Here is an 18,806-nt window from a genome sequence, read left to right as displayed (position 1 = left end):
TAGTTGGCACCAACTCATCTTTCAAAGTCCAGCCCAAATGCCAGATCCTGCATGAACTGTCTTCTGCCCCATCCAGTCCGACCCCAGCTCCAAGCTGAACTGCTCTTCTCTCTGTGCCTACGTTTTCCTGCACACTTACCACACCCACTCTGACACTCCCCTTCACAGCCTCCTCCTACATCTCTCTCTTCCTGCTCGGCTCCAAGCATCTGTGATAGGGGCTATACGACCTGGTCGCTAGTGCCTGCTGACTGAGTAAGCCTTTACAAATAGCTCACAGGGTCCAAACCAGTTCCAGGACTACTGGAGGGGGAAGGTTTTCTAATAGCATTAAACCTATTTCATCATTTATACCCTACTTTAATAATTACAATGTAGACTGCAACAATGTCAGATTAAGTAATGTTTTTGAAAGAGAAACTTTTGGGGGGGGGGGTCTCGCAGCTTGCGGAAGTTTAGTTTCCCAACTAGGGATGGAACCTGGGCCCTGGGCAGTGAGAGCTTGGAACCATCAGGGAATTCCCATTGAATCCTTCCTGAAGACTTAAAAAAAAAAAGAGGTGGAAGACACAGAAAGCACCCAGCTAAGGAAGGTGACATCCTGACCCTTGCTAAAGGAGCCAGGCCTCACAGGAAGCAGTTCTCAACCATCTCACCACTGCAGCAGCAAAGAAACAGGCTCGCACCATCATGGATAATGAAGAGAGCAAAAATCCCCTATAGCCTTCACCCTATATTACGTGTTTGGTTTTTTTTTTTTTTTTTTTTGGTCCATGCAAAGAGAGAATCAAAACAACATCACCAGCAGTTTCAGAGGATGTGGGATTCAATTCTTAAAACATTTCTAAATAATTTCCTACCTCCTCCAGGCCTCTTATTGCAACTGAAACTGAGCAACAATAATTAAGACAGTTGAGAGGCTGTGTGGTAATGGGGCAGATGGACAGGTTCAGGCAAAGTGCTTTTCTTTCGGAGCCCCCGGCCCAAGACTTAGCCTTGGAGGGTGAGCGGGAAAAGGGCTGAGAGGAGAGTCCACTGGCAACACGGTTCTCAGGCTCAAGCGTTCCATCCTCTGCCTCACCATCTCTCTCATACACATCCCCACTCTCCTCCCCCACCAAGTGACCTACATGTCTGCTCTCACCCTTGGAATGAGAAGGCGTCCTCCTTCTAGTTCACACTGGACAACTGCCTAATTCTGAAGGCATGAAATACACAAGAAAAAACTCTGTTTGGCAAAATGGCTTTTGACTAACACAGGACTCTCAGAAAGGGGCAAGTATGTGTCCGAAGATCCCACAGACTAAACTATTTATCACTGTCATCCAAACCAATAAAAACTACAGAACTCACAATTTTATCCCCTAAAGGAAACATTCTGTATTTGGGCAGAAGACAATATATGGGTTGAGAGATCCTCAATTTTTAAGAGAAAAACAAAGGAAAGGTATTTATAAGCGACTGCTACAAATGGTCCAAACCCCAGTCAAATTTAAGTATATATTTTCCCCATGCTTAAAACATCAGTGAGAAAAACATAAATCTGTTGATTTAACAAAGGCCTTAAAGAAGGAGTTAATCTCAGTTAAATCGATGAACCATATTTCACATGAACAGCCGTTAATACAGGTCATAATACACAAACAGACAAAAGAAATTTTTTTAACCTAGCTAATAATCAACAGATATAATGAGAAACCATTTTGTAACCATTAAATTAGTTTTCTTTAAAAAAGCTTTCATATGCTAATCCTCACTAGTGGCACACTTATAGTGATACTGGAACACATACCCCCATACATGGCTAAGAACAGGGTAGCTTAATACAGCCTTTTGAAAAACCAAATTGACACCACCCATCAAGAATTTCCAAAATGTTTATATCCTCTGACATGTTAATGTCACCCCTGGAAATCTACCTTATAGACCACAAAATGTGTAATTATGGTAACCTTGTGTTCCAGATTTTCTAAGAAAGCCCTGACTTTATGTAATTGTATCCTTTTCAATAAATGCAAATCACTAAGAGTGGAACTACATTTGGGAACAATGAAAGTCATCAATACCATAGAAAAATGAAGAAAACTGGTTTGGCATAGGGTCAAGCACATTCATAAAAGTGTTCCAGTTTGTTTGGGATGGGGGGTAGAGAAAAATTCAAGTTCAGCAAATGTTAACTTTTGCCACATAGAAACTGGCTCAATTTATTATTCCCTCAAGAGTCACTGAGCTGCTTCCACTGGGTACCAGGCCCCACGCTTGTTCTTAAGGCACAAAGACCAAACAGCAAATCTCTCCTGGACGCAATAGGCTCCCACGCACAATCCTGCAGCAGCACCCATGCATGCCACTGCCTAAGCATACCACTGCCCACACCTCACTTTCATCATCTGAGGACGGCAGGTGCGCCTGGTTAAGATCAACATCTCCACTTTCTCAAGAGAGGCTTACTTCTTAAAGGCTTCTTCTCCCTCATGCAGCAGAAAAGGGATAAGCTGAAGCTAATAAAAGCCGAGAGGAGTAAGGTCTATATTTGAGAAGTAAAGGTCTTGAACAGCACCATGGGTTCAAGGATCTTAAGAACCTATGCTCAGAAATCCCGATTATTTTGTCAGAGTCGTGATATAGAATCATTACCACTAACATTTCCGTTGTTACTACTGGATGGACCCTGCCCATCTCTACCTCGAGACCTTTCGTAAGAGAGAGGCAGGCAAACCTCTGGAGCAGCAATTCCCAGAGTCAGAGCTGTTCGAGAACTGGATTAAAGCAAAAGACTCTCCAAAAATGCACATTCACAAATTCTCACATACAATCTCAGAGGGGCCTGAAAGCCCATGAAGCAGCAGACTGCATGTTAAAAATGTCTGCTTGAATTCAGAAGTCACAAAGAGGAATACAGTCACTGAATCCTTTCGTGGGCAGGGAACCCTATGAAGGCAAAAATACCTCTTCTTTTGCAAGTGAGAACTGTGACATCCAGGAAGTACAGTCATCTAATAAGAACGTAAAATGACCCCCCAAAAATCCCAACTATTTCAGGGTTTAGAAAGAAGCTGGGGGTGGGGGATAAAGACAGCCACAAGCATTAGAAACATCTTTCTTAAAGTGTTAATTAAGCTTTTAGAAAACCACTAATTCCACATTTTTCCTTTAAAAAAAAAAAGCTTTAAAATGACTTTTGTTTAACCGTCCCCCCACTTCACACAGGTGTTCACAGTATGGTTTATCTCACCACAGGTGTAGTTTGAGCCACGCTGTACGGATCTAGTGTGTTACAGCTAGACCAAATAAACAACTCAGGATCAGAGGGAGTGTACAAGACAAAGAGCTGTCGAACTCAGTGGTGTGGTCTCTGGGTCTGCACAGCACATCAGAGAGTATGCAGCCAGGAAAAGCCTTCTGGTGAGTTTTCGAAATTCTTTTTCGTTGAATACAGAAACTCTAAGACACATTCTCTTTCTTTAGCCTATTATAAATGAGTTATGTTTCAAAGGTTTTATCTAGCAAGGTGATAGCATGGAAATCATAAACCATGTCCCCAAAGATATAATGTTAAAAAACCATGGTAGTGACCTAGGCTGACTCATGAACCACCCATGGAGGTTCTGAGGGAACCCCCAGACCTGGCATTCTATGCACTGTTCGAGTTCATAGCACCCACTTTCTTCTGAAATGTGGAATCTGAATAGTCGTCTTATCTTTTGAGGTAAATTCTCTATAAAACCTAGGAGAGAAATGGAAAGTTCTGGAGACCGAGGCAAACCTTAAAAAGAACTAGGAACCTTTTTCTTGTTATGATCATCTTGAACCATTAGGTACTTTTTGTGTAGTAAACCCAACGAGTGGGGGAATCTCCTTTAAATCAACCTTTCTGCTTCCTCCAATATACAAAGAATATGATTAAAAAAAAAAAAAAAACTGTATAAATAGAAAGAAAAGAACTTCTTCCTCATGTTTATGTGTGGTCAGCAGAATAATGGCCCCTAGAGATGGCCCTGTCCCAATCCCAGAACCTGGAAACATGTCGCCCCTACATGGCAACAAGGGGACTACCATTGTAGAACTAAGGCTGCTGATCCTTATTCAGGTGGGTCCAATGGCATCACAGAGCCCTAACTAGAAGAGGCAGAAGTCAGAGAGAACTGAGAAGATGCTACCTGCTAGCTTTGAAGATGGAAGGCGGCCAGCAGCAAGGAACGTGGGCAGTCTCTAGAAGCTGGAAGAGGCAAGGAAACGGACGTTCCTGTTAGGACCTCCAGAAAGGAACACAGCCCAGTAAACACCTTGATTTTAGCTTAGTGAGATCAAATTTGGACTTCCGACCTCCAGAACTGTAAAATAAGAAGTTTATGTTGTTTGTGCCAATCTGTTACAGCCACCACAGGAAAGAAATACCCCCTGCTTCCATTCACCCTTTCTGGGCACGAATTCATGCCATGCCTGGTAGCAAAGCAGTCATTGTGTTAAAAGCAACCAGACCAACAGCTTCCTGCCTCGAGCATTGGGTAGAACACCAGGAGAGGGCACGAAGAAAGCCTGGATTAAACAGCAAGAGATGGTACAGCAGCATGCAAAGCTGGAGAAGGCTTCTCCTACGTGGGCAGAAAGAGAGAGGCCTAAGGGGGGGGCGAAAAGTCCTTTGGGATCAATCCATGGGTGTGTGTTGTTGTTGTTGTTTTCAGTCACAGAGGAAAAGCACACACTGCTTTTATTTGGAAGGTAACCGCGGGACATCTGATGGATACCCATCCCACGTGCTCTGGATTTCAGGCCACAAGTGTCGGCCTTTCCCCTGTCTGCCACTGTGGGTCATAAACCCACCTATTGCGGTCAGCGGTTCCTCAATGACTTACTCGTAAATAAACAGAAGAGTAACAAGGTGCTTCACCTTTCACATTTTAACATACTCCACAACAAAGCTTGCTCCCTCAGAGCTTAAGAAACAAACATCGCCTGTGTCACTTAGTCAAGAAAGCATATTCGCTTCCACTAAGCCACACAAGCATTTCAAACTGCTGTCTGTACTCTGCTTACCAAACCACAAAACTTAACCACTTTGTTCTATCTGCCATTCTTTCATCTCTCGGGATTAAAACGTTAAACAAATTAACTAAGGCATTCCACACAGCCTTCTGCCACCCTGACAATCTGAAGCCATTTGACAGACGAATGCCCTGCAGATGGCCAACAGTTCCCAGGTGAGGTCAGCAGGAGGCTTTGGAAGTGGGTAGTTCTGTCAAGTTTTCGCTGTCGGTGTGGCGTGAGGGCTGTGCCGCGTCTCTGGGAACGGATGAGAAGGCAAACTTGGGTTTCTCGGCGCCCCTCGGGCTCGACCCGCAAGCGTTGGGGGCCCGGCAGCCCCGTTTTCGCGGAGCGGCGGTCAGCCTCGGACCCTCGGGTGGCCGGCGGCCGGAGGTCCCGGCCCCGACGGCACCCTCAGGTGGCGCCTGTCCACTCGGGGTTCGCTGCCCGTGTTTTCTCATTTTCGTTTCAGAACAAAGACATGGACCGGGGCACATAACTTGCCAGCACGGAAGGGGCTGGAAACTACGGAGAACGCCCGGGGGAACTTGAGCGTTCGCGGGGGGCTCCCCCGCGGGGCTGCGGGAGAAGCCGGGCCTGCCCGGGACAGCGACCCGAGACCCCCGCCGGAGACCCCGGCCCCGAGACCCTCCTGTCCTCGCGAACCCCGCCCTAAACCCTGGCCTCGAGACAGACGCTCACTCCGGAGGACTTCCGCCCCAGAGACTCAGGCCCCAAGACCCCGGTCCCACGACTCCGGCCCCAGAGACCCGAGTCCGGCGGCCCCCAGAGCCGGCCCCCGAGACCCGGGCACCCCGACGTCGGCCCCTCAACGCCCCTCAGCCCTTAACACTCCGGGCCCCAGGTGCCCGCTGCCCTGAGGAGGCCCCCGCCTCACCCGGCCGCCCTCGGCTCGCGTCCGGCACCACAGTCCCCGGGAAACGCGAGTCGCCTGAGGCGCGGCCAAGGCGCCGGGCCGGTGAAGGGAGGAAGTGAGGGAGGGGGAGTCCGCCGGCCGGGCCGAGGGCCGTACTGACCGTAGCTGTCGTCCTCGTCCATGGTGCCGGCGCCAGGCTCCGCGCCTGGGCTCGCCGCTCGCCCCAGGTCCCGCCGCTCCCGGCCCCGCTTGCCCCGCGCGTCTCAGAGCCCCGCCCCCGGCCCCGAGCCCGCCGCCCGCCGCCCGCCCCTCGGCTCCCGCGGGGCGCCCCGCCCGGCGCCTGCGTGCGCGCCGCGCGCACACACACACACACAGAGCTCAGCACGCGGCCGCATCCCCGCCCGCGCCTGCGCACGCGTGCCCGCCCAGACCCCCGCCCCCGGGCCCGCGGCCCCGCCCCGTCACCCGCGCGCGCACCCGTGGGGCTGCGTCCTCTACCCTGCCCAGGCCTGCGTACGCGCGCCCGCCGAGGCCCCGCCCCTCCGGCTGGCCCCAGGCCCCGAGGCCCCTCCTCTGACCACGCCCCAACCCGAGGCCCCGCCTCGGCCGCCTCCGGGGGCCCAGCAGGTTTCGGATTTCCGAAGGGTGGCGCAGGCCTGGGAAACTGACCGGCGGCCAGCCGCCTACAAAGGTACCAAGGTCGTGTCCGGCCACTCAAGGGCAGGGTGGTCCTCGCTGACGTTAGTTTCGCAGGTCCGGCCAGTCCTTGGCCGAAGACCAGAATATTTTGAGTTCATTATTTCTGCAGTCTGAACCTTAGCACCGTGAATGTCATGAGTTCACTGCCTTTACATACTTCCTTTTCTTTGTCCTCTGAATTTACCCCGATCAAATTTCAAAGAGAGGTACCTAAGCCTCACAGCGTGTCAGGATTTTGGTGACCTTGATTCTTGCGACTCTTAGATTCATACGTTTCTAGGCTGTGCCTTACATGTTTTATTTGCCTGCACTGGGCCAATGGACCAGTACCTACCCACTGGTTAACTGAGCTGCCCTTTGAGGAGCCTGGGCAGTAGCTCTGCAAGTGGAGGCTGGGACATCACCAATTTTTAACTTAGAAAAATAAAGGAAAATGCTGCTTTTCTTGTCGTTCCTGGATGGACATGCTCTTTCTTGGTTTGGTGTTACACATAAAAATTATGAGTGTGTCATTTGGAAGGATCACACAGGGATGGTCCAGGACCCTCCTGTGGGGCATGACCCTGGACCCCCTAGCACAATGTGCTGTACCGGGGGTGCTGCGGGGGAAGAGCTCAGCCCAAGGTCCTGGCAATGCCCCTGAAAGGTCAGGGAATATCTCCATCGAGGGGAGTTGTGACCGTCCTCAGCAGTCTGTTCCAAAACATGCCTCCCAAGAGACAACGAAGAAAAGTCCCTTTCCTCTCATGGAAAAGGAGTAAATGAATGAGGAAGCTCTAGGTTTTCTTTCCACATCTGCTTCCTATTAGCCCTGTGATCTGGGCAAATACCTCAGCCCCCTGGACCTGTCTCGCACTGGTGAAATGGAGCGTCTGCCTATAAAATCCAGGCTCCTGCCCAGTATTGATCTCTGATCTTTTGCTCTCTTCTACTTGACTTCAGCACAGCTGACAATGTTTTTGTTAGATGAGACGGATTCCAACATTATCAGTCTAAGGGATCCTAATTTTCACATTCCGTCAGGGCGCAGCTCTGGCCCACCCTTCTGGTGGCTAAGAAAATTGTGCATTCACAAACAAAAATATCCATGTTACTCCCTGAGCTGTCTGACTCAGGCTTTGATGGTGAAGCTTGATGTCTCCTGTACGTCCAAGAAGATGGGCTTTATTTCCTTAGGCAAGGGTTTCTTTCCAATGGCTCCAGAAATCAGACACTTCCCTCATAGAGATTATCAGCCATAAAAGGTTGATTCTGGGGACTTCCCTGGCAGTCTGGTGGCTAAGACTCTGTGCTCCCAATGCAGGGGACCCCGGTTCGGTCCCTGGTCGGGGAACTAGATCCCACATGTCGCGATGAAGAGCAGATTCCATGAGCCACAACTAAGACCCTGCACAGCCAAACAAATAAACATTTAAAAAAAAAAAAAGGTTGATTCTGGTGGACCTAGGAGTTTAATCTTCACTGATTTTACATAACTCTTGCTCGATGACCAAAACTTGGGCAGAAAAGCAACTGAGGCCACAGGTGATCTGAACTCCCAAACTTTTGGATGGGAAGGGCATGAATGCTAATCACTTCGATTAGCCTGGTTTTTGACTGTAAACAAATTCCCTTAACTTACATTGTTTCAATACCACAGTGTTTTCCAATGGCAGGTCCTGACCCTGAATGGTTGAAAAACCAATCTCCACTGAAGGAAGAGAAGATCGAATAAAAGAGTATCAGCGTCCACCTGGTACCTAAGGATAATGTTTGTTTTGGTTGTAAGTGAATGCACTGGGTAGGGATGTAAAATGTACTTGACAACATGTGCGTGCTCAGTCGTGTCCAACTCTTCGTAGCTCCATGGACTGTAGCCACCAGGCTCCTGTGTCCATGGAGTTTTCGAGGCAAGATACTGGAGCAGGTTGCCATTTCCTATTCCAGGCGATTTTCCCTGACCCAGCAATGGAACCCAGGTCTCTTGCATCTCTCGCATTGATAGATTCTTTACCACTAGCGTCACCTGGGAATCCCTACTTGACCACTGGTGACTGTCAAAGACCCTCTGTTAGCTCATATTCCTGGCTCAGGGGCTGGGGGTGTCGGGGGGTTGGGGGGGTGTGGCATTGTTGAGCTGTTATCTCCATACTGCAGATTTGGGAACTGAGGCCCACAGAGGTCACAGTATAAAATGGGAGCCAGCAGATCAGCTTCCCTTACTACTTGTGTCCTCAGCTCCAGGGGACCTCAGAGGGAGACCTCAGAGCAAGAGCCTCAAAGGGAGGACGGAACCGAGATGCCGAGAGGGCCCAGCGTCTGGAATCCGTCTGCTGCTTCCCCTGACCCACCCCCTGCCCACATCAAGAACTTTGAAAATGGGCCGGGGCTCCCTGCAAGCCTGTCACAGTGGTCTGTTCTTAGTGGGTTGATCTGCCTGACTTTTTTTTAAGTTGACGCCTCCCTTCCGAAGTCCTTGCCTTACATAATAGTCTCAAAAGTTAGAATAATGAGGGACTTCATTGGCAGTCCAGTGGTTAGGACTCCAGACTTCCATTGCAGGGGGCAAGGGTTTGATCCCTGGTTAGGGAACTAAAATCCCATATGCTGTGCTGCACGGCCAAAAAAAAATTAGGATGAATTTTGAGCAGAGGTAACCCAAAATATATCTATTTTTTACCCCATGCTTGATGTTTTGAACTTTTTTAGAAACAATGTTCAAAAAGGGACAGGTTACTAGATACTGGTACTTTCATGCAAGGGAGCACCCACAGTTTTTTAAAAGACTGAAGCTGATTTCTGCGTTTACCAAAGTGAGCCAGTTTCCAAGCTGTGTGAAGTGGGAAAAGCTAGGACAGAACACGGGTGTATAATGTATTTCTATTCCTAGCAAAAATGCATCTACATGTGATGTACATTTATACTGTACACTCAGCCATTCCACATATATTCAGGACTGGGGGACAATGCTGTGACAGGCACTGTTCAAAATACTGAGGACACAGTGACAAAGGGAACAGCTGTAAAGCCATGCCCTCTCGGGGCTCCCAAACTAGTGGACAAGCACAGACCTTGGCTAACAGGACGCACGGGGGACTGGGGGCCACCCTGCCTCTGGGAGGAAAGTCAGTTGCCAGGGAAACAGGAGTGGGAGACTCTTCATTACATACCCTTCCATACTCTTAGGGGTTGAATTGTGAGCCCAAAAAGGTATGTTAAAGCCCTAACCTCCAGCGCCTGTGAACTGTGATCTTATTTGGAAATGAGATCTTTGCAAATGTAACCAGGTTAAGGTGAGATCATAGGGTGGCCCAGATCCAATGACTGGTATCCCTCTAAGAAAGGGAGATTAGGACACAGACACACACAGAAAAGGCCATGTGAAGATGGAGGGGCCATTTGAGAGGCCAACGCCTGGCTCACCAGAAGCTGGAAGAGGCAAAGAAGGGATAGTCAGAAAAAGTGTGGTCCTGCCAACACTGATTTCAGACTTCCAGCCTCCAGACTGTGGGAGAATAAATTTCTGTTGTTTTAAGCCCTCCAGTCTGTGGGACTTTGTTGAGGTGGCCCTGGGAAACACACAGCTTTTAAATGATATACCATATACATGTATTACCTGTTTTTATTTTTTTTATATTTTTAATTTATTTTTTATTGAAACAGAATTGATTTACAATGTTGTATTAGTTTTGGGTATTATACAGCAAAGTGATTCCATTTTATATACATATATATTCCTTTTCATATTTTTTACCATCATGGGTTATTATAGGATATTGAATATAGTTCCCTGTGCTACACAGTAGGGTCTTGTTTATCGATTTCATATATAGTAGTTAGTATCTATTAATTCCAAACTCTTAATTTATTCCTGACCCACCCCTTTCCCCTTTCTTAACCGTACGTATGTCTGTGAGTCTGTTTCTGTTTTGTAAATGAGTTCATTTTTGTCATATTTTAAATTCCACATATAAGTGATATCATATTCTATTATCACCTATTTTAAATAAAACTTTTAGAGTGGACTTAGATATAAGATACCATGGCAAGGGATTTTACTGTGACCTTTCTGTTCTTCCTCATGCCCGTATTTTTTTATCCGGTTCCTTTTTCTAAAACAAATGATTCTATTTGTTCTCTCTCTCTCTTCTCCCATCAAGGTGAATAAGGCAGAGCTGCCCTGATGGCTCAGTGGTAAAGACTCCACCTTGCAATGCAGGAGACATGGGTTCGATCCCTGACCCGGGAAGATCCTCCATGCTGAAGGGCAACTAAGCCCATGTGCTGCAACTGTTGAGCTCTAGAGCTGGGGAACTGCAACTACTGAAGCCTGCGTGCCCTAGAGAAGCCTGTTCTCCGCAGCAAGAGAAGCCACTGCATTGAGAAGCCTGTGCACCACAACGAGAGAGTAGCCCTTACTTGCTGCAACCAGAGAAAAGCCCACGCAGCAACAAAAACCCAGTACAGCCAAAAGTTAAATAAATAAATAAAGGATGAGGCAGCAGGGGCCCAAGTGGGCGGCACAGCTGGAGGTTCTCATGAAAAAAGGGAGGACAGTGTCGCCCCCCTCCATGAACACCAACACCCCTTCCATGTGCCAAAAGAACGACTCCCGCCACCACCACCCACCACCATGGGGTCAAGGAACACGGTCTGCTGAGGCCAACAGACCACAGACCCGACAGAGCCACATCCTAAGCCCTCCCCTCCGTACAGAAGCATAATCGGCTGCCTAATGAGCCACAGCTTGGAGCTCTGCCAAGGCCAGGGCCGGAGTTTGAGAGACAGCTACCTCGGATAACACCTGCTTCATAGGCGAGGAATGCGCTCAGCTGGGCCTGCCAGCCGTCACCCACCAACCACTCTGTGAACCCTTCCTTCTCCCTGAGACCAAGGTGGGAGGCCTGACTGAGGCTGGCCAGAGGCCCTGCTAGAAGCCAGCCTTGGACCTCTCCCCACTCAGGTTTAGACAGGGGTGTCCTTCATAATACAAGGCAGGGCATGGGCGCCCCGGCCTAGGGAGAACCCTTGCCAGCTTCGCCAGCCTCCCCCAATCCCCCTAGCCTGCGCTCGAGAGGGAGGTGGGGCTGGGGAAGGAAGTGTGGTTACAGAGAAGAGGAACTCGACTGCTTACACGGGCCAAGGCTGGGGCATTGTCTTGCTTTGAAAACCCCCAGATTTTATTTTGCTAAAGCGTGCAATTTCTTCTGTGTGTGAATGGCACTTGGAAATCTGTTTGTAATGGATCTTGATTGTATCCAGCTGTCACCAACTGTTCCCCTGCCGCCCGAAAGACAGCTGGCCACGTGCCACATAGTCCAGGCTCTCACTTCAAATAGAGGAGCTAATGCTCTGGTTCCCGCCAGACCTGCCAAAATGTTTTCACTTGTGGAAAAAAAACAGTGTGGGGGGGGTGGGGGGCAGGGGCTCAGAGGTGGCAGCGTCAGGAGGACTGGGCAAGGCCTCTGGGCCAAGGACATCGACGGAGGCAGGCTGGCTCCATTCTGAGCCGTGAATAGGGGCTTCCCTAAGTAGCTCAGTTGGTAAAAAATCTGCCTGCAATACAGGAGACCCTGTTTCGATTCCTGGGTCGAGAAGATCCGCCGGAGAAGGGATAGGCTTCCCGCTCCAGTATTCTTGGGCTTCCCTGGTGGCTCAGCTGGTAAAGAATCTGCCTGCAATTTGCAGGAGACCTGGGCTCAATCCCCGGGTTGGGAAGATCCCCTGGAGAAGGGAAAGGTTACCCACTCCAGTATTCTGGCCTGGAGAATTCCATGGACTGTACAGTATATGGGACTGCAAAGAGTTGGACGCGACTGAGTAACTTTTACTTTCAACCAGGGCACGGTTACCAACCATGCTCCTGTCTGATTCATCCCTTCCACCAAGACTTCTTGGTGGGTGGGGGGCGGCTGGAATTTGAGACCTGATAGAGTCAATGCCCACCGGTCTCTGCCAAGGGAAAGCGTCTCACCAAGGCCATGCAAAGCAGAACACAGAGGAATACACCTAAGAAGGGAGAAGGAAGTACATGGAACAGGGATCACTTGTAACACTGTAGAGCAAAGAACCACATAAAGGTGCCTTGTAGCAGAGTCCCCTGAGAGGCTCTGAGAGACTGGACTGAACCGAGGAGGGCAGGCAGAGCCATGAGCTCTGTCTGGGCCACGAATGTGCCAGTAGGATATCCACAAGCACCCTCTGGATATATTGATGAGACAATGGAGTACATTGATCCTGGCTCCATCTAAGTATCCAGGGCTCACCAGATCCAACAGATTTAACACTTAAGGGACAGAAAAAGAAGAGCTCTTCAGGGAGAGGGGGATGAAATCAGTATCAAATCCTGAAAAGAAGTCGTGGCAAACGCTCATCAAATTTGGGAATTGGATCACTGAGTGGAGTGACGCAGGCAGAAGGCAGACTAAGAGGAGAATGAAGCAGAAGGCAAATCAAAGCTAAGTTGAGGGAGAGGGTGGCAGGGAGGGGACATGGAAACAAGGGGGCTTTTTTAGGACGGCAGACACTTGAACATGTTCATGAGAGAAGGAAGGGGGAAGAGCAAGACACAAGAGGCAGCTAGGAGGTGAGGTCCCCAAGGGCTGGGAGAGGTTGTTCTGGAGAGCACGCTGAGGTCCCCAGAGGGTCCTACTGACCATTCCATGTAAGAACCGTTAGATCAGAACTGAGTGTGGTCCCCGCCCAGCAGTGGGGTCAGCGTCCCTAGGGGCTTCCCTGGTGGCTCAGATGGTAAAGAATCTGCCTGTTGATGTAGGAGACCTGGGTTTGATCCCTGGGTTGGGAAGATCTCCTGAAGAAGGGAATGGCAACCCACTCCAGTATTCTTGCCAGGAAAATCCCATGGACAGGGAGCCTGACGGACTAGGAATCAGATACAACTGAGCGACTAACACTTTCACTTTTCAGGAACATGTTAGAATTGCAAATTATCAGACCTCAGCCCAGGCCCGCTGAACCAGAATGTCAGGGGCTGAGGCCCAGCAACCTGTGTTCTCACGACCCCCTGGTGATTCTGACCCTCAAACCTGGAACTGGCACAGCAGCTCTCAACACTGGCTGCCCAGTAGGATCACTCAGGAAGGGTTCAATCGCCAATGCCTGAGCCTCACCCTCAAGAGTCTCGTTTCCGGCACATTCACTGTCAATTAAATTAGTATTAAATAACTCTCCCAGGTGATTTTGCTGCTCCATGAGTGTTGGAACCACTGTGTTAGAAGGGGAATAGATCACAAGTGGAGGGAAAGCAGCTGGTTTCAGTTTTGGTTTTCTCGTGTTTCACTATTTTACTTTGGAGTGGGATGAAAATCATTTGCAAGAGTAAGGGGCACACAGGCAGTTGAGAGGGCACAAACATGTGATAACTGCGGAAGAGATGGGAGAGCAGGGCCGTCTGAAGACAGAGCCCAACAGCATGGTCACCAGCTTCTGTAGCCGGATGGTCCTCCCCAACAGAACCAGTTGGTCCTGAGGGAGTGGGGAAGGAAGGAGCAGGACGTGCCTGGGGCTGGACCAGCAGGGTGTGTGCAGCAGGGGCCCCTCCATACCTGTACATGCCTGCTAAGTTTTTTCTGTCGTGTCCATCTCTGTGCGACCCCATGGACTGTAGTCTGCCAGGCTACTCTGTCCATGGGATTCTCCAGGCAGGAATACTGGAGTGGGTTGCCATGCCCTTCTCCAGGCGATCTTCCCAACCCAGGGATCAAACACGTGTGAGTATGGGTTAGAGGGAAAGAGCCGGTGCAGGTGACTAGCCACAAGGTCCCAAAGGCCAAGAAGGAATCACGTTGCTGAGCTCCTACCAGGTGTCACGCCTCAGGCTGGCCCCTGGTAGGGGTAGAGGATTCCCAGAACCTCATTTCTCCCAGAATCTCGTTTCACCCAGGTCCTGTCTACACCGAGGCTATCTATGCTACCAAGACTGGGCAGGATTCACACCCTGGCCTTTCCCACTCCATCACACCAGCCAGCCTTTCACTGCTAACTCCTGACTCCTGAGGTTAGGCCACGCTTCTAATGGATGCTCGCCTAGTTCCCTAGATGTTCAGACAACTGCGCTTTTTTCTTAGTCGGGAGATGCCAAGCTCCGTGGTCACATCCTTCTTGTACCTGTGGTTCTTCCCATTTCCTGTTCTGATAGCATGCTAACATCGCAGGCTTGTATCACAGCCCCACGTGTATCTCTGGTACAACGGTGCCCTACCACTCCACTTGCCAAGCCAGAGGTCTTCCCCCGGCCCTGAACTTTCCACCGTATTTGTTACCTCTGCTCTCGATTCCAAGTACCCAGGTGGCCCCACCTGTCTAGTTACTGCCATGTCATAGTTCCAGACAGGAACACTTCTTGACCGGCGTGTTGAACTGGTCATCCTTGCCCATCTTCTCCATCCCCACCCCCTGGCCCGCACACACATAGTTGTCTGCCTCGGGTGTGTAGAGTGAATCAGACCTTGTATTCTCTTGCTGAAAATAGCCCAGGCACTCACCAGAGCCTGAAAGACACACAAAGGCTGGAGGGACGAGGTTCCTGCTGAAGTTATCAAATAAGAAATACCCTGGGCTTTCGCTTTGTCACCGGACCGTGTCAGTCAAGGGAACCTGGCTGGCCAGAGACTGCTCACAGGCCAACGATCTGTTCACAGGCTCCCCTCGTCTCTGAGGCCACATCTGGTAGAGCTGAGCCTCCTCCTGGTTCCCACTGGAGTCGGCAGCTCTGAGCTTGAGACCACAGGCTGACAGGGAAAACTTGGCCATGTTTACAGAACCACAACATACATAGAGCTCTGGTCTGGCTCGTATGACCCCTGCGCCGGATTTGTGGTGCAACTCTGGCCGCCACCCAGCCTGTGATGTGCAACCTTTGGACACAAGCTCAGCTGGCTGGACAGGCCTGTGAGCTGTACTCAGTCACCCCAAACTCTCGCCCACCTGCCGAGCACCCCCTCTGGTTTGGGTCCAGTTGATGCCTCGCTTCACCTACTTTGCTGTCATTTTGAGCCATCTGGCCATACCCCCACGGTGACCAGGGTAGAGAGTCCTGTGTCTGAGGGCATCCCTTAAGGGAAGGAAGGGGTGAAGAGCTGTGGGGCTTGGGTACCAAAACCCACCCACCAGAAACCTGCCCTGGACTGTCACCCACTCACTGGTGCTGCTCTTGCCGCCTGTAACCTCCCAATCATGGGGGGCTCTGCAGGGCCCAATGCCCTTCCGGGCCTTGCCCCAACCTCCAGGACACATGCGATCAGCCAGACCCTGACCTTCCTGCTTGTTAGGCCCAGCCTGACCAGACCAGCAATGTTCACGTGGGCCACTGAATTCCAGTCCATGCAGGAACCAAGCCTTCCTTACCAGGGCCTTCAGCATGTGGCTGAGGCAGTAGCCAGGCACGTCCACTCAGGCCAAGGCTGAAGGCGACCTGACTACATCATTGTGCCCGAGCCAGGCTGGGAGCAGGGGCAGTGTCCCCAGATTGGAGGCCTGCATCGCCCTTGACAGCTGTCAGAAAAACTCAGTTTGGTAAAACCTATGATGTCTCCCTCATCTTTACCTACAGAAATCCAAACATTCGGTTACAAAAATTTTCAAACAACAGACCTCTGTGGAATGATAACTGTTTCCATGTTTCAATCTGATGCTCATTGAAAATCATCAACAAAGCTCAGGGAGCCACTTCAAAGGATTCCTGCCTTCTTAAATTCGGGTAAGTGTATGTATAACATTAAGACATTCAGATAAATCTCTTTATTCCTAATGAAGACCTGCTCTAAGCTTTCCCCCCCAGACTGCCCGAAGTGCCTGGCTCCCACTCACGGACGGGTGACAGAAAGCACCCAAGGCTGACGTCGCGTGTGAACGGGTCCAGTGGACTGAAGTAGGGGGGGAGGGGGAGCCCTTTTAAAAGCTAGAGGGAAAAGACACAGGCAGGTCTCACAAAAACTCATTATTTTATTGCAGTGAGATCTTGGCAACATCTGTGGCCCCTCGGTCCCTGGCCATGAGCTGCGGGCTCATTGCACACACAGGGCCTTGGTGTAACCAGGGACCCCAGCGGAGAGGCAGGGAGTGAGAGGACTGGGACCACCAGGAGAGGTGCCCCTTTCACAAACACAAAGTTAAATTAAACTCATGTTCTCAGTCAACAAGTGTCACCCTAAAGCTTCAGTTCTTTACCTTGATGTGTATGCAGCCAGGATCTGGGCTCACATTCTGGGCCACTCCTTTCCCTCAGTTTGGAGGACTTGGCTACCTAACAGTGATAAACGCTGTGGAGTCAGGCCAATGCTCATCACTGCCTGGGAGAAAACAGGTGATGTTTTCTCCTCAGAAAAAGGTGTTGTAATTATATAGTGGAGAAAGGAGAGACTGATTTGGAGAAGAGGGAGAGAAAGAAAAGGAGATAAATTCTGTGCGAGCAGACAACAGAATTTTTCTTTTTCCAACCAACAAAACATAACAAGAATATGGTCAGGGAAACAGTTCACACAGGAATGAATGTTGACATCTTCAGATGGGGAGAAGAAAATCCTTCCTGCCCATGGAGGCACCTGCCTTCCCTCCTGAGATGACAAATGACAAAGTCACAGGGCACCGGGGCGGGCCGCTCAGTTCTGAGCAGGCATGGCTGACATGTGGGAGTCAGGCCTCCAGAAAAAGGCTCCCTGGCCAGTCCAGGCAGAGCTCAGTTCCCATCTGCTGGGGCCAGAGCAGCCCCAGCTCAGGTCACCGGGTATTATCCTCCCCACCTTTTAAGAGAGAAATACAAAACCGGGAAAAACAAAAACCACCACCCACATGAAAAAATTAATGTTATCTCCCCGTATAAAAAATGTTTTAATGCTTTTTCGACACCACCTGGGTCCCCCAGGTCCCAGAACAAAGGGCAAAGCTTGGTGAGGAAGAAAGCAGGGGCTGGACGAGTGCACTGGGGCTCAGGCCCAGGAGACCCCTTGGAGGGCAGGACCAGGCCAGACACTGAGCCACGCCCACAGCAAGTGATCCCAAGAGGACATGTGCTGAGGGATAATCTTCAGACTTAACTTCTGTACCTTCTACCACTGGGACACTGGTCTTTTTTCTGAACAATATCAGCTCACTGAGGATTTCCCGTATTTATTAAATTACAAGTTCGCAGGCACAGCTTGAACAGGATAAAAAAAAAAAGGGACAGTGATCGTCTCCAGTTACACAATCATCTTCAATTCAAAAGCACTCACAAAATTGAGCAAACGAAGCCAGTATTTGCATATTAGGGAAAGGAGACATATTGCTAATGGAAGCCACAGGCCTGGTCAAAAATAAACGTTTTATATCAAGTAGTAAAATAAAAGGAGGAATCTACCCCAAGAACACCACCTTGGTAAGGACCCCGGGGTTACTGCAGCTGCAAGGGCTGGGGGCAGGAGCGGGGAGGTCCAGCAAAGCCACCTTGGAACAGTAGCAGCCTGAGCAGTAGGTGTGTTGTCGCATCTTTTTGGCCCCCACCCGCCCCAGCTTGGCCGTCCGCTCTCCAGAGGGAGTCTTTTTCTTGAGATGGAGAGACGCACTGCCCTCCGCCCAACTCCAAAAGAAGAGAGAGGCTGCAGCGTGGGGCCAGCCTAGGGCTCTGACTTTCTGAGGGTGGACTGGTAAGGCATACAAAGCCCCCACGGGAGGAAGTGGGCGTCGCACAGTCCACAGAGAAGGGCAACTGGCCACACGCTGTCACCTCTGGAGCTCGCGGTCACCCTGGAAGGCTCGGCCGCGTCCTCCCCACTCCCCCAGGCCCCAGGCTGAACGCTGCCGGCCAGCATCACAGGGCACTCGGCCCCACCCTGCTTCCCATCGCTGTGCTGCCCCTGCTCCCTGCGTCACCACGCGGTCTGTCACAGTGCACGTCGTGTTCACCTGGGCAGAAGCCCAGGGCCTCTGTGGGCCGTCCCCACACTGAGAGGCCAGCGAGTCCACGGCAAGTGGCTCTTCAGTCCAGACAGACCGTCAGCGGGGAGGGATGCCGTGTCTCTGGAGGCTGTGGGGGCAGAGAACATGGTTCTTGATGGAGAGAGAAGAGACCCTGAGGGTCCCACCATCATCCCTGAAGTGTGCGTCCAACACAGGCCACGACACATGACTGAGAGGGAGCTCAGAGACAGAGCGTGCACACCACACCCCATACCATACACACCGCACTCCACACACATGCATACACCCCTCCACCGACACACACACGCAC

General features: G+C 50.5%; 2 protein-coding genes and 1 long non-coding RNA gene across 7 annotated transcripts in view; 1 reads left to right on the top strand and 2 right to left on the bottom strand.

The window, feature by feature from the left end:
* CYTH1 (cytohesin 1) overlaps positions 1-6,170 on the bottom strand; it is a 73,512-nt gene extending 67,342 nt beyond the window's left edge. Inside the window, exon 1 of the mRNA XM_020896583.2 lies at positions 6,063-6,170. Within this exon, the coding sequence (XP_020752242.1) occupies positions 6,063-6,084 (22 nt within the window). The 5' untranslated portion in view covers positions 6,085-6,170. The remainder of the gene's footprint in view (positions 1-6,062) is intronic.
* A 325-nt stretch (positions 6,171-6,495) lies between these two features.
* LOC139039174 (uncharacterized) lies at positions 6,496-11,945 on the top strand. Of its 2 annotated transcripts, none has more exons than XR_011492428.1 (3): positions 6,496-6,593; positions 8,257-8,364; positions 10,741-11,945. It is a non-coding gene; the product is annotated as an uncharacterized lncRNA (long non-coding RNA). The 2 variants fall into 2 exon arrangements; XR_011492427.1 differs by having other exon boundaries at positions 8,819-11,945.
* Positions 11,946-16,523: 4,578 nt separating this feature from the next.
* USP36 (ubiquitin specific peptidase 36) overlaps positions 16,524-18,806 on the bottom strand; it is a 32,955-nt gene continuing 30,672 nt past the window's right edge. For all 4 annotated transcript variants that reach the window (XM_020896586.2, XM_020896587.2, XM_070479846.1 and 1 more), the window contains one exon: positions 16,524-18,602. The gene's annotated coding sequence lies outside the window, so the exon portion shown is untranslated. The remainder of the gene's footprint in view (positions 18,603-18,806) is intronic.

The sequence above is a fragment of the Odocoileus virginianus genome, chromosome 17 (genome assembly GCF_023699985.2).
Source record: "Odocoileus virginianus isolate 20LAN1187 ecotype Illinois chromosome 17, Ovbor_1.2, whole genome shotgun sequence".
NCBI lineage: Eukaryota > Metazoa > Chordata > Mammalia > Artiodactyla > Cervidae > Odocoileus > Odocoileus virginianus.
The sequence above is the reverse complement of the archived record's forward strand: the minus strand, read 5'-3'. Positions and strand labels throughout refer to the sequence as shown.